Source organism: Ictidomys tridecemlineatus, chromosome X (genome assembly GCF_052094955.1).
Source record: "Ictidomys tridecemlineatus isolate mIctTri1 chromosome X, mIctTri1.hap1, whole genome shotgun sequence".
Classification (NCBI taxonomy): Eukaryota; Metazoa; Chordata; class Mammalia; order Rodentia; family Sciuridae; genus Ictidomys; species Ictidomys tridecemlineatus.
The window spans coordinates 13,128,483-13,144,735 of record NC_135493.1 but is presented as its reverse complement, the minus strand read 5'-3'; the positions used below and the strand labels follow the sequence as shown (position 1 = coordinate 13,144,735).

General features: G+C 39.7%; 1 protein-coding gene across 12 annotated transcripts in view; it reads right to left on the bottom strand.

The window, feature by feature from the left end:
* Mcf2 (MCF.2 cell line derived transforming sequence) overlaps positions 1-4,652 on the bottom strand; it is a 153,541-nt gene extending 148,889 nt beyond the window's left edge. For 2 of the 12 annotated variants that reach the window (XM_078034192.1, XM_078034202.1), the window contains exon 1: positions 4,441-4,640. In XM_078034192.1, the coding sequence (XP_077890318.1) occupies positions 4,441-4,561 (121 nt within the window). In that variant the 5' untranslated portion in view covers positions 4,562-4,640. Of the gene's footprint in view, positions 1-4,440 lie in introns of all 12 variants that reach the window. The other 10 variants (XM_005325157.4, XM_005325158.5, XM_078034204.1 and 7 more) reach the window with 9 other exon arrangements.
* Between the last annotated feature and the right edge of the window lie 11,601 nt (positions 4,653-16,253).

The window sequence follows — 16,253 nt, the reverse complement described above, 5'->3', positions numbered from 1 at the left end:
GCAGTGCACCCCTGTAATCCCAGTGGTTCTGGAGGCTGAGGCAGGAGGACTGGGAGTTTAAAAGCAGCCTCAGCTAAAGCTAGGCACTAAACAACTCAGTGAGACCCTGTCTCTAAATAAAATACAAAATAGGGCTGGGGATGTGACTCAGTGGTTAAGGGCCCGAGTTCAATCCCTGGTAAACCCCCCCAAAAAATACAAATAATAGGCCAGGCATGGTGGCACATGCCTATAATCTCAGCACCTAAGGGAGGTTGAGGCAGGAGGATTGGGAATTCAAACCCAGTCTCAGCAATTTAGTGAGGCCCTAAGTAACTCAGTGAGATCTGTCTCTAAATAAAATACAAAAGGGCTAGGGATGTGGCTCAGTGGTTAAGGGTCCCTGGGTTCAATACCCAGTATCAAAAAAAGAAAGAATACAAATACAAATAGCAAATATAATAAATGCTAGAGAAGAAGTGCAGAAAAAAATGAACACTTTTACACTATTGGTGGGATTGTCAATTAATACAACCACTATAGAAATCAGCATCAAGATCCTGCAAGGACTAGGAATGAAACCACCATATGACCCATCTATCCCATTCCTTGGTATTTATTCTAAAGAATAAAAGCCGTGTTATAGTGATACATGCATACCCATGTTTATCACGTGTAATTCACAGCACTCAAATTATGGAACCAGTCTAGGTGTCCATCAATGGATGAATTAATAAAGAATATGTGGTATATATACACAATGGAGTTGTATTCAGCCTTAAAGAAGAAATTATGTCATTTGCAGGAAAATGGATGGAACCTCAGAGTGAAGTAAGCCAAACTCAGTAAGTCAAGGGTCACATGTTTTCTCTCATGTGTGGAAGCTAGAAAGAAAAAAAGGGAAAAAAAGTGTGTGGGAGATTCTCATGAAAATAAAAGGAAACCCAGTAAAATAGAGGAAGAGAACAAGGGGAAGAGAGGAGAAAACGGGGCGATACTAGAGAATGTAATTGACCAAAATATACTATTATGTAGTATGCATATACAAATATGTAATAAACCTACTATTATGTATAATTATAATGCACTAATTAAAAAATGCTCACTAAAAATAAATACATACATGGAGCCTCAAAGAATTCTGCAGCACACAACCCATACAACCACCCACAGCAGCCTTGATCTATTCTCCTGCTTAAACATGCTAACATGGGGGCTGGGGCAGTGGCTCAGTGGTAGTCCACTTGTCTGGCATGTGTGAGGCACTGACTTCGATTCTCAGCACCACATATAAACAAATAAAATAAAAATCTATAAACAAACAAATATATTCATATATATGAATATATTTGAATATGTTGGCATAATATATATATATTATGCCAACATATTCCTCAGCCCTGGAAATAAGAGAAAACCCTTTTAACATGTTTTGCAAGGCCCTGCTTGATATGGCCCCTGCCTACCTCTCCAAATTTATTTCTCTCCTCTACCTTCCATACTTTATATACTTCCATAATTTTATACAGTTTTTATTGTTGTTTTGTTTTGTGGTACTGGAGATTTAACCCAGGGGTGCTCTACCACTGAGCAATACCCGCAGTCCTTTCTTTTTTATTATTTTGAGACAGTGTCTTATTAAGTTGCTCAGGCTGGTCTCAAATTTGCCATGTTTCTGCCTCAGCCTTCCAGAGTCACTGGGATTACAGACATGCACCACCACATCCAGCTTTTTTTCTTTTTCTTTCTTTTCTTTTCTTTTTTTTTTTTAAGATAGGGTCTTTCTGTTGCCCAGGCTGGTTTCAAACTCATGGGCCCAAATGATACTTTTGCCACAAACTTCCTTCCAAGTAGCTGGGACTACAGGTGAGTGGCACTATGCCCAGCTCCAACCATTTTAAAATCACCTACAGGTCAGGAGTTGGGGGATAAAGAAAAATAAATAAATAAATGTACCTACAGTTCCCCAAATCTACTTATACTCTCCCGTTTCTGCTTGTCTTTGCACATCTTATTTCCTTTGCTAGAATATCCGTGTCCCCATCCCTTGCCCATCTGGAACTTTGTATGCATCCCTCAAGACTGTACTCAGGCCAGGCATCCCTGTCTCCATGAAGTCTTCTCCTCTCCCTAAGCAAAGTTAATCATTCCCTCATAGGTGAAGTGATTTTTCAGAACTTTCTTTGCCACAATGAAAAGCTTTGTAAACATATTTGGTATATAAATATTTTTAAATTTAAAGTCATAGCACATATTGTAGTTTCCCATTTAAAGTTATAGTACAAGCTAGGCACAGTGGCACATGCCTGTAGCCCCAGCTACTCAGGAGGCTGAGGCAAGAGGATCATCTAAGCATAGGAATTCAAGACCAGCCTGGACAACATAAAGAGATGATACCTCAAGAATAAACAAAAATAAGTTATGTACTAAAGTACTAGTCAGGTGGGTACAATACTTTCATTAGGGCATGTTGGGAGGTAGAGGTTATGGCTGCAAATGCTGAAAGACAAAAGCCTGCCAGCTCATGCAAAAGCACAACACAGCAACTGGTGTCATTTAGGTGCCATGATGCACTGAAATGACACTGACAGGAAGGAGCCTGATAATATGCAGGAAACCATCAAAAGTTCACAAAGAAGAAACATCACACAACTCTAAAAATGGAGAAATCAGCAAACCAGCGGCAGTAGAAACGTCAACTTGTGCTAGATGCAGTGAGTGGCACATGCCTGTAATCCCAGCAACTAGGGAAGCTAAGACAGGAACATTGCAAAGTTGAGGTCAGCTTCAGCAACTAAGACCTTGTCTCAAATAAATAAATAAAAAGGACTGGGGATGTAGCTCAGTGGTAAAGTGCCCCTAGGATCAATCCCCAGCACCCTCCCCCCCCCCAAAAAAAGGAACTGCCAACTTGTTTTTCAGTTTTGTGATTAAACATACATTTCTCCCATGAAGATGGCTTTTAGCTTTTGGGATGATGCAGGCAATAAATGAAAAGAAGATGTAAAGTATTTTCCACTCCAGTGCACAGAAAATGTTAGTGAAGTTCTTTTGTAGCCTGTGAAAACCATTTAAATTGTTCTGAAGGAGTTTGTGCCCCTAACCTTGCTCCCCTTAATGATTTATTATTACATACAGAAAATACCATTAACTACCTTAAAAAAAAAAACAGGCACAATAATTCTTGGACAAAGCCTTGAACTGTTTCCATGCTTTGACTAAAGAGATTTGCATGAGTAGACTTTAATAAGGGGTGACATTTGGGACATATGGTGTGACTACCTGATTTGGGAAAACCTGCTACCATGTCTTTTTTTTTTTTAATATTCTTTAATTGTGAACAGAGCTGTCTTCTATTTATTTATATGCGATGCTGAGAATCAAACCTAGTGCCTCATACATGCCAGGCAAGCACTCTACCACTGAGCCACCACTCCATTCCCCCAAGTCTATTTTTAGAATACCAAAACTTCCACTGCAAGGCATTGCACATGATAAGCTAAAGCTACCAAGGGAGCTCTGGAAGGGATGTCCATCAACTGCAGCACCTTGCAAATGTCCCCCACCCCGCGCCAATCAGAATGGTTCCTTATGAACTTCTGGAAGCCACTGCTCCAGCCCTCCGTACCTTTGCAGCCATACCAATCCCAAAGCTGGGCAACTCTAGTTTGGTCAACTGTGTGAACAAGGAGTTCATTCTTACACCACTCTTGCCCCTTAACCAAACCGCAGTAGCGGCAGTGAAGGTTTTGTGAGTCCGTAGCTTTGGTTTTGTTTGTCCTGAAGGACAAACAAGAGCTTCTGCTTTGGTAGTGAGGACCCCGGGAAGCTCACGGAACAAGCTGGAAAGATGCACTTGTCGGAATGAAATGCCCAAATCTTTTGGCAGCAGTTGTTTCCCTACAACTCCTCAACCAACTGCAGTTCCACTGGTTTCAGAATCTGGGCCCCCTTTTCACTTGGTTTCCCATAATACACGTGTTTTTTGGTGTGTGTGTGTGTGTTTAATCGCTTTTCCGCCTTCAAGGAATATTACAAGGGAAGCGCACTCTCAGGGCGCTGGGTTTTAGTGTGCGGGGTGCAGAGCTGGAAGACAAGATCTATTCCTACCTCTGAGATGCGAGTGAGAAGCGGATACCGAGACCTGAATCAACCGCAAAGACAGTCCCACATCGCCTCTGGCCTTTCTCACGGTCCGCCTGCGGGGTCCGAGCTGAGACCAGACCTGCACGCCCGCAGCGCGGCGGCTGGCCAGAGGGACAGAGAACGATGGCCCAGCGATATCGGAGATGGGAGAGCCAATGCAGTGGGGACTTGCACGCGTGCCGGGTGTGGAGCGAAGACAAAGTACTTTCTCCATGAGCAGGATGGGGAGGGAGCGGGTGAGGAGTGGAACAAGCGAAGGAGGAGCCCGCCCGAGGCCGCCGCCGGGCGGGGAATGCTAGGAAGGACAGGGCTTACCTGCGACGAAGACCGCTTGCAGGAGACAGAGATAGCTCTTGCCATACTTCTCCTCAATTCTCACGCGCTGCAGGGCCATGGCCATGTCCACCTGCAGCGGGACAGTCTGCGCTATCTGCATGAAAGTGTAGCCGTCCGGGTTCCGCCGGAGGCCTGGAGTCCATAGCGCCGAGGCGGCAGCTTGGGGCAAGTGCCTGACCGCGGGCGCTGGCAAAATCAGGTGGGGCCGGGACCCTGCAGCCGCCATCCTCACGCGGGAGTCCCGGGCGGGCGCCGCTGCCCCAGCCCCCAGTTTCCGAGCTCCGCCTGGAGCGCCGCCTTTGCGCCCCCCGGGTCGCTCAGACCGCCACGCCGCCGCCACCAGCGGCCTGCCGGAGCCCCCTCGCAGGAGCTGTGGGGCCAGCGGCCTGAGAGTGCGGCGCTCCGGGAGCCCGGGAACTTCCTTGGAGTTCGGTGCGCCAGCCCAGCGCTTCGGCCGCAGTCACCGCGAAGGCAACTGTTTCTGGGAGCGTACCCACGCCCACGCTTAGCTTCGCGGAGGATGAGCTCAGGCGGGAGAGGCGGAGGAGGGATGCTAGGAGCCGACAGGGAGAACCCCCGCGGAGACGCCCATTGTCAGGGGAGGGAAGGCCGGGCTAAGCTAGCGCACGTGGTGGGAGGAGACGGCCCGGCCTCGCACTCCCATGGCAACTCGTGCAAGTCTTGGTGGTTCCTTAGCATCCCAGCCAGTGCTGGCCAAGGCAGAGCTCCGCGGCGCGGGGGGTTTGCACAGTAAGGGCGCAGGCAGGTGGCCCTGTCAGGGCTGCTGTCTTTGAAGGCGCCAAGAGGAGAGGAGCCCGGGACAGTCTGAAAGAGCCATAGCCAAAGCCGGAATGTGCCCTCCCTAACCCCGCCCCCACTAGCGCGCGCGCGCACTCCGCTTTCCGACTGGGGGCTACAGAGCCCAGCGCCCTCCACATCCCTGATTCCCAAACACTGGGGTCTTAAGAAGCGCCAAGTAAAACACACCTGGACTGCAATCTCTTGTGGGCTTGGAACTCTTGACGCGCTTTAGAGAGAGCACAAAAAAGCAGGAAGAGGAGGCGACCCCTTAATAAAGCCAAGTGGGAAAAGATAGGCGCCGGAGCCCTCTCCTCTCCCTGAGCCTAGAGTTCCCCTGGGCCTGGAAGGGAGGGATGGTGGAGGACCTACAGAAACCCAAGACACAGTAGCTGACTGAGAGGTCTGGGGTGTCACTGTAAAAACTAAGTCAGCAATTCCGTCAAACCTTCGGATTCGCCCCAATTTTATTCCAATGCTGGAAGCCATTGTGGGAATTACAAATGCCACTCTTCTCTTTAATCCTTATTCTTTCCAAAATTTTCTGGCAGGAAAGTGGACTGATATTATATAGGCCAATCATTCGAATTGGATCTTTTAAACACTCTATGGAGAATCACTGATTTATACCCGAGAGAAAGTGAGTGCAGCCAAATAAAAAAGGTACAGTGAATGGAGGAGGAAACACACATACATGCATACACACTCACACATACACACACCTTTAAGTTGTCTAAATGTGTTAACAGGCAGAATGTTTGCAGGAACCTCTCTTGAATATGTGGGCAGTATAGAGGAAGCAGCCACTTATTATTTGCCCACTACTGTGGATAGGATGATGTTAATTTTCTTTTACTAAAGCTACTGTTGTAAAAATAGTTAAAGATAAATAAGATACAAATGAGTGTAGGAAGATATTATTATAATCTTGGGATGGGAAAGCCGTTTCTTTAACTTTAAAAAAAACTATGAAATTGATATACATGTGGAAAAATGCCCTGCTATATTTTCAAGTGAAAGAAAGTAGGTTCTAAACAACACTTATAGTTTTGATCCCACTTTTTATCTTCTGTTCATGTGTATTGCATAGAAAATGTTTGGGAAAGATACACACTTCTAACAGTGTGTTCCTTTTTGCAGTGAACAATTTTTGCTTTTTAACTTTAAAAAAATAGTTGTAGGTAGACACACAACATATTTATTTAATTTTTTTTAAATGTGGTGCTGAGGATGGAATGCAGTGCCTCACACGTGCTAGGCAAGTGTTCTACCACTGAGCCACAACCTCAGCCCTATTTTTTTAACTTTTTTTAAAGAAGAATAAAACAAGTAGAAAATAAGTTTAAATGTAGAAAGTTATTAGAAAATTCACAACACATTTTTTCCAAGTATAGAATAATATAAAAATCAAAAAGGAAAAGACTAATAAAATCAGAAAATTTAAAACTTCTAGGTTGCTATCTTCACAGTTTTGAAGGCTGGAAGAGGGATACCTCCCTACCCTATGATACAATTGATACATAAGAAGGAATTAATGAATGACAATAAATTGATAAAATATCAGTTTAGTTGACCAACAAATAAAGGCCTAGTATATGGCTCAATATACATCTCCTGTATGCTCAGTAGAATATCTTAAAGTGTCACTATTTTTACATGAGAAGACTTCTAAGAAAAATTACATAAAAATTGGAAAAAGGCAAAGACTATTGCACATTTTTGTGATTTTAATAAATCTGGTGTCATAGTGGAGCATTATCCAACAAATATTCCCAAGGATTACCTAATTTTCTAGGAAAATGCAACTTTGTATATGGTAACTAACATTTATTATTAATTAGGGCACAAATGGTACAGACTCATACCTTAGCTTGAGAAGGATTGATATCCTAGAAATAATTTTGTTCAACAGAAATGCAAATCATTTTTCTCCAGTAGAAAAGATAGCACTAGTACAGTTATTGCCCTATATGATATTCACCCACTTTTATATGTCACTTGGCAGTTTAATTACAATATTCATTTCCCAGCAAACTAACTATCTATTTCTAAATGTCTTCAATAAATGTTTTGAATACTCTGGACTAGCTTTACCATCCTTCCTTCCTGAGTTAAATAAGTCCTTTTTTTCATACAAATATGCACTATATGCCTGTATGTGATTCATGTTTATTAAAATCACATTTTTACAAGAATTGGAAGGAGTAAAACTTCTGTATAAGAAAAATTATAAAATCAAATCACAAATAGACATTTATTTGCAAAGATAGTTGGTGATCAAAAGAATAATATCATTCCAAGAATCCAGATAAATCAAAACAACCTTGAGAAAGAATAAAGTCATAGGACTCACATCCCAATTTCAAAACTTAACAAAGTTGCAATAATCTGATCAGTGTGATACTGACGTAAGAAGATATGCTTATAGATCAATGGGATCAAATTGAGAGCCCAGAAACAAACACCTCTATCTAAGATAAATTATTTCTGACCAGAGTGCCAAGACAATTAAATAGAAAAAGAACTGTCTTTTCAACAAATGATGCTGGCACAACTGGATATCTATGTGTAGAAGAAAACTGGCATAGGTCTTCATGGTATTGGAATAGGCAGTGGTTTCTTAGATATCACACCAAAAGTAGCGGCAACAAAAGAAAAATAGATAAACTAGATATCATCACATTTTTTAAATGTACTTCAAAGGACCCACTGAATGGGAGAAAATATTTAGAAATCATATAGCTGATAAGAGTCTTATATCCAGAATAAATATATAAAGAACTCTTACAACTCTATATTATACTGCCATGGTGCATGCCTATAATACCAGTGATTTAAGAAGCTGAAGCAAGAGGACCACAAGTTAAAGGCCAGCCTCAGCAATTTAGTGAGGCTCTAAGCAACTCAGTGAAACCCTGTCCCAAAATAAAATGTAAAAAACAGGACTGAGGATGTGGCTCAGCAGTTAAGTACCTCTGTACCCACTCCCTAAAACAAAACCCTCTAAGTTGTAAGGAAACCAAATTATAAAATGAATAAAAATTCTGGATAGGCAACAATACATGCAAATGGCCAATGAGTGCATGGAAAACTGTCCACCATCATCAATGCCATCATGAGATACACTTCATATCCACTACGATGACCACAATCAAATCATGGACAACAAAGTTAGGTATCGTGTAGATGCCTGCAATCCCAGTGACTCAGTAGGTTGAGGCAGTAGGATGGCCAGTTCAAAGCCAGCCTCAGGAACTTAGCAACACCCTGTCTTAAAATAATTTTAAAAATGATTGGGGGTGTTTCTCAGTGGTAGAGCACCCCTGGGTTCAACCCTCAGTACCAGAAAAAAAAAAAAGGACAATAACAACACATAAGCCTATAATCCCATCTATTCAGGAGGCTGAAGAATGAGGATCACAAGTTTGAAGCTAGCCTCAGCATTATCAAGACCCATCTCACAGTAGAATAAATTAGACATAACTTTCCTATGTTCATATATGAATATACAACCAGTGTAACTCCACATCATGTACAACCACAAGAATGGGATCCTAATTAGAATAAGTTATACTCCATGTGTGTATAATATGTCAAAATACACTCTACTGTCATGTATATCTAAAAAGAACAAATTTAAAAAAAAAAAAAAAGGGCTGGGGTTGTGGCTCAGTGGTAGAGCGCTTGCCTCACATATGCGAGACCCTGGGTTTGCTCTTCAGCACCACATAAAAATAAATAAGTGAAATAAAGGTATTGAAAAAAAGTGAAAAAAATCCTCAAGGTTTTAAAAGGGAGTCTAAGGGTGTAGCTCAGTAACAAAGCACCCCAGGTTCAATCTCTAGTACTGAAAAATATATCCATGAACAATAAAAAGCATTGGCAAGAATGAGAACAAAGTGGAACCCCCATTCAGAGTTGATGTGAGTTTTAAAGATGGAAACACTGTGGAAAAATAGTCCAGCAGTTTCTCAAAAAGTTACCAGATGGTCCAACAATTCTACTTCTAGCTACCTATCCAAGAGGAATGAAAACATGTCTCCACACAGAGACTTGTACAAAAGTCTTCATAGAAATATGATTCATAATAGCCAAAAGGTGAAACAACCTAAATATCAATCAACAAATGAATAAACAAAAGGTGGTATATTGTTACAATGGAATAATATTTAGCCTTATAAAGGAATGAAATTCTTATGCACGATACAATATGGTTGAACCTTGAAAATAATATGCTAAATTAAACAGACATAAAAGACCACATATTATGTAATCCTATTCATATGAAATTTCCAGAAAAGGCAAATTCAGAGAGAGAGAAATTAGAGTAATGGTTATCAGGGAATGGAGAGGCAGAGGGATTAAGGGTAACAGTACATAGAGCAGAATTCCTTTCTAAGGTAATGAAATGTTCTGAAATTGATTGTGCTGTTGATTGCTCAAGTATGCAAATATACAAAAAGCTATTGAATTTTATAGTTTAAATTGGCGAAAATGTATGATATTTTAATTTTATCTCAATAAATCTGTTTTAAAACGGGATGGGGCTGGAGTTGTACTCAGTGGTAGAGTGCTTGCCTAGCATGTGTGAGGCACTGGGTTTGATTCTCAGCACCATATAAAAATAAAAAAATAAAAAAAATAAAGGTGCATCAACAACTAAAAAATATATATTTTTAAAAAATGGCCTGGACAATAGCTCAATGGTAGAACTCATGCATAGTATCCAAAAAGCTTTGGGTTCAATTCCCAGCGTGAAAAAAAGGGTTAAATATTAAGATCATTAAAAATATATATTAAGGGCTGAGGCTGTGACTCAGTGGTAGAGTGCTTGCCTAGCATGTGTGAGGTACTGGGTTTGATTCTCAGCACCACATATAAAATAAAGGTCTATACATCTAAAAAATATTATATATATATATATATATATATATATATATATATATATAAAGATTCTTAATATGTAAGGAGTAAGAAAATGCAATGGAAATGGTCAAAAGATCAGAACAGATAACTCTCAGGAGAAAATATGCAAAAATTTAATTTTATATATAACTCTTTTTTTTTTAGATTTATTCTTGAATTCTAATTTCTTCCTTTTCTTTCTTTCTTTCTTTTTTTTTTTAAGGTGGTGCTAGGGATTGAACCTAGAGCCTTGTGCTATATCCCCAGCCCTTATATATAACTCTTTACCTCCAATAATTATAAAAAGTAAAAACCCCAGCCATGCATAGTGGCATATGCCTATATTTCCAACAACTCAGGAAGTTGAGGCAAGAGGATCACAAGTTCAAAGTCAGCCTCAGGTCTTAGAGAGATCCTGTCTCAACATAAAAATTAAAAACGGGCCAGGGCTGTAGCTCAGTGGCAGAGAGCTTGCCTCACACATGCAAAGCCTGGGTTTCGTCCTCAGCACCACATAAAAATAAATAAATAAAATAAAGGCATGCTGCCCATCTACAACTAAAAAAAAAAAAATAAAAAGAACTGGGGATGTAGCTCAGTGATAGAGCACCCATGGTTTCGATTCTGAGAGAGAGAGAGAGAGAGAGAGAGAGAGAGAGAGGGAGAGAGAGGGAGACGTGTGCACTGAGGTACTGGGGATATAGATAAGTAGTAGAGCACTCGCCTAGCATGTGTGAGGCCCTAGATTCAATTCCCTGCCCAGCAAAACAATAAAAACAAAAATCAAATTAAAGAGTATATTAAGTTTCACATTTTATTAGGTTCCCTGCCATGTGCATAGGGGGCATCTGTCACTTTTATCCACCTAGTTAACATTGTATTCCTACAGACAACCTCTGTGCTCACACTAAATCCATGTGATGTAGGACACACTGCCAGCAAACCCTTGCTACAGGGTTGGAAGGTGGCCCAGGCCCAGTACATCAGTACATTCGGTCTCCTTGGCTATTGTGATAAGCTTAAATCAATGAGATATAATCCCATGACTTTCTGGATCCGAGAAAAGGTAAAAATTCTCTTCAATGGATTGTTAGTGATAAGAGAGTGTTAAGCCTGAGACTGTAAAGATGGCCTCATTCTTAAAACAAATATGATGGAAGAAGAGCTGACATAGAAAGAGAAAGATTTCTAATGACATTATTTGCATATCTGGATCCAGCCATGCCTGAAGAAATATCCACCACCTAGATTTTTCAGTTATATAGATCAATACATTTTCTTTTGTGCTTGGGGTTTTATCATTTGCAACCAAAAGAATCCCAACTAATAAATTATGACTAAAAAATAGAATCTCATTTAATTCCAGATTGGCATCATGGAACCTTCCAGATATATTTATAAATCCTGAAAAACATATTTGGCCATGGTGACACTCCAAGCTAAGTATACCCAGAGAGGTTGATAAACTAATTGGTCATATCAATCCCTGATATTCCCTTCTCAGAAAATTCCTCAGAAACCATATTGTCCTTTGTTTACATTTTGAAACATTTTCTATTTGTTGCTATCTTAAAGTCCAAAATGTTGCTTTCTGAGGAAAACATTGTTTCATAGGTAAATATTTCGATTTCTGTTGTTTATTAAAAGAAACACCTCCTTCAACACTTGCTCTGTTCTGATGGCAAAATACTTTATTCCCAATGCAAACCAGGCATGTAAGTGTATGCCTATAATCCCAGTGACTCAGGAGGCTGACCCAGGAGGATCACAAATTCAAGACTATCCTTGGAAACTTAGGGAGACCCTGTCTCAAAAAAGAAAAAAGAAAGCTGGGGATGTAGCTGAGAGATTAAGTGCCCCTTGGCTCCATACTCAGAAATGAAAACAATGATAAAGAATATTTCCAAAGCAATTACACTTGTAAAAGAAACAAATGCTTCTTCCAAAAATGTTGACATTCCTTTTATGAAATGTTTTGAGTGCTTGATCAACCTATAAGAATATATTGGAAATGTGAATATTAACTGCTTGAGATAAAATTGAGTCTAGAGTAGAAATTTAAAGTCAAAATTTTGCAACTCTTTAATTTTTAGCTAGGATTGCCTCTTTCCACATTAGCCATGAAAAGTTTAAGCCTAAACAATGAAATGGAAATTGGACATTTACAGGTAAATTTCTATACTACACAATAAAATATTTACAAAGCTAAACTGGAATTCAAGACTGTCACCTAAAAACAATTTAATTTAGAAAAATGTTTCACCAGACTGGTTAGAGATTAAGTGAGCATAAAAGAAGTATAGATAAGAGACACAAGCGAAATTCCCTCATTGTACATAATATCTGGAAATTTCTCAAAATATATATTATATAATCTTTGATAATAATGACCAATAAAAAATGTACTTAGCTTGTAAAACACATTTTTTTAATTCCTGTAAAGCCAAATTAAGAGAATAAAGTTTTTACAACATTAGCCAGTGACATCTTAATTTGATAGTTATTAATACTGATAATAGCAAAATGAACAAGTGAACCATATTCATGTGCATAAAACACATAAGCATTTTATTATCTGTCCTTTCATTTTATCCTCCCCAAAAACCTACAAGGGAGGCTGAGTTTATTTATTCTCAATTTCCAAGCAAGGAGACAGGTTTTGAGAGGTTGAGAGAGTTGTTCAAGTTTATGCTGTTAGTCTGTAGCATAACTAGAACTTGACTGTAAATTGACTAACTCAAATCTTTTTTTTTAAGGAGAGAGAGAGAGAGAGAGAGAGAGAGAGAGAGAGAGAGAGAGAGAGAGAGAGAGAATTTTTTAATATTTATTTTTCAGTTTTTGATGGACACAACATTTTTATTTTATTTTATGTAGTGCTGAGGATTGAACCCAGCGCCCCGCGCATGCGCTACCACTTGAGCCACATCCCCAGCCCAACTAATTGTAATCTTAATTGCTTTTTGTTTGTTTGCTTTCTGTTTGGTGCTGGGGATTGAGCCCAGGACCTCACACATGCTGAGTGCATGTACTAACAATGAGATATACCCCTAGCCCATTAGCATTTTAAAATATATTTTAATTGTAGGAGGATACGATACTTTTATTTAATTTATTTGTTTGTTTTTATGCAGTGCTGAGGGTCAATGCAGTGCCTCACTTATGCCAGGCAAGCACTTTACCACCGAGCTACAATCTTAGCCCCCACTAGCATTTCTGAAGTGAAAACAACCACACCAATGTATTGTGCTAAAGGAATATTATGCCAAACCAAAATTCTATAATTTTCAGACCTCTACTGTCTTAAAGGAACATTAGTGCTCATAAAGTCTAGGGTCTCAATCCATAAAGATATTCAACTCTTAGCAATTATAAATTGTAAGAATTCTAGTATTCTAGAATACCACGCTTTTTTGAAGTAACACTTTTTTTAAAAAAAAAAACTATTTTTTTAGTTGTTGATAGATCTTTATTTTATTTATTTATATGTGGTGCTGAGAATCAAACCCAGTGCCTCACACATGCCAGGCAAGTGCACTACTGTTAATCCCCAACCCCAGCCCAAATAATAGTTTTTTTGAGATATAATTCATATACCATATAATTCTCCCATTAAAAGTGTGCATTGCAGGGCTGGGACTGTAGCTTAGTTGGCAGAGTGATAGCCTAGCATGTGAAGCACTGGATTTGATCCTCAGACCACATAAAAATAAAATAAAGGTATTGTTTCCATCTACTATAAAAATATTGAAAAAAAGTGTACAATTCAATGGTTTTAGTATATTCACAGAGATGCAAAACCATTGCAATCTAATTTTAGAACAAATCTACCCTCAAAAGAAACCTATACCATTCAACCATCATCTTCCAAATTTCCCATCACCACCAGTCCTAGGCAACTACTAATCTGCATTCTTTCTCAATGAATTTGCCTATTGTGGGCATTTTGAATAAATAGAATCTTTCAATATGTGGCCTTTGTGTCTTGCTTCTTTCACTTAAATCATGTTTTTTTTTTAAGTCTCTATGTGTTCAGTAGAGATGCATTCTTTTTTTTTTTTTTTTAGTTGTTGGTAAACTTTCATTTTATTTATTTACATATGGTGCTGAGAATTGAACCCAGTGCCTCACTCACACCAGGCAAGTGTGCCACCGCTGAGCCACAGCCCCAGCCCCTAAATCATGTTTTTAAGGCTCATAAAAAGGCAGGGGATATAGCTCAGTGATAGAGTGCTTGCCTAGCATATGATAAGGCCCTGGGTTCAACCCTCAGTACCACAAACTAAAAATAAAAAGGTTCATAAGGTTTGTGGCATGTATCAGTACTTAATTTATTTTATGGCTGAATAATATTTCATTGCATGTATATATTACATTTAGTTTATCCATTTATCTGTTAGTTATATAAATATTGAAACCATGATAATTTTTTTTTGAACCAGGGATTGAACTCAGGGGCACTCAACCACTGAGCCACATCCCCAGCTCTATTTTGTATTTTATTTAGAGACAAGGTCTCACTGAGTTGCTTAGTGCCTCACCCTTGCTGAGGCTGGCATTTTACTTACAATCCTCCTGCCGTAGCCTCCCTAACCACGAACTTTGGTAATTTTAAACTAACAAAATGTTTCCCCCCCCACCCAAGGCCACTCACTGTCTTTTCTTTCTTTTTCTTTTTCTTTTCTTTTTAAAAATTTTACTTGAGATAGGATCTCACTAAATTGCCCAGGCCAACCTTGAACTCACCATTCTCCTGCCTCGACCTACTGGGATTACAGGTGTATACCACAATGCCATGCTTGAACACTGTTGTTTTTTCTGTGAAATCTAATCTTGAGATGTGCACAGAGAATATCCTACATTAAAATTTTAAACCAGAGATACACACATTTCCGTGGGGTGGGGGTACTGGCGATTGAACTCAGGGGCACTCAACCACTGAGCCACATTCCCAGCCCTATTTTGTATTTTATTTAGAAACAGGGTCTGAGTTACTTAGCACCTCACTTTTGCTAAGGCTGACGTTGAACTCATGATCCTCCTGCCTCAGCCTCCTGAGCCACTGGGATGACAGTCGTGCACCAATGCACCCAGCTGAGTTACACATTTAAAAATATTTGTGGGCTGGGGTTGTGGCTCAGTGGTAGAGTGCTTGCCTAGCATATATAAGGCACTGGGATCAATTCTCAGCATCACATATAAATAAATTAGTTAACTAAATAAAGTACATCAACAACTAAATAAAACATGTTTTGGGTAATGCTTCCAAGGTCTCTTAGTGTTGATGAAATGGCCAACTATGGGTTCTGGTGGGGCTGAATATCTTTTTTCTGTTTCCTAGTCATCTGTTCTCTCAGAGTCTATTTGTGCCCTTAGTCTGTTTCCAGAAGTCTCTGATACAGTAAACTTAGAATAGAGTGTGTATTAAGTTAAAAGGCGATGAAAATGGATTTGTGATAGGGGAATAACCAGAGGCAAAGGATGGGTGCCTGAGATTCTCATGCCCAATTCCCAGTCCTTTTCTCTCAAAGGCTACCACTTCCTTTCCCATGATTTAAATTTCTTCTGTGTCTTTTCCCTTCTTCATCCAGGTCATATTTCTTTTCTTAGGATCCTATCCCTTCTCCTCTATAATAATTCATTCTATTTAGAACCTTATTTTTCATCTTATCTAGAGGCACTCAAGCCAGAAGGACAGAACAACCTCATCTGAGCCTCCCCAAGGAGGAACAGCATGCGGTATTGGGAAGATGATAACTATATCTCAATTTTAATAGAATACTGATATTTTGATGTGAGTTGACATATCCTTGCAGCTGAAGGAGAATTTCACCACTGCTACTAATATTCAGAATAAGCCATAGAGCCAGAGGTCTTGTGCAAGCTCAAACCTGGATGTTCTGCAGCATCCAACTGAATTTCAGTGTAGCAGACCCCTCCCTGGTGGCTGTGGCATTCTCAGATGCAAAGAAAGACACACCCTTCTGCATTTTCTCCCCAACATTTAAACAAGGCTATTTCATGTAAACAAACAAACAAACAAACAAACAAACTAGCCTGAGTGGTTTGAAATGGCAGGTGGAACCACACAT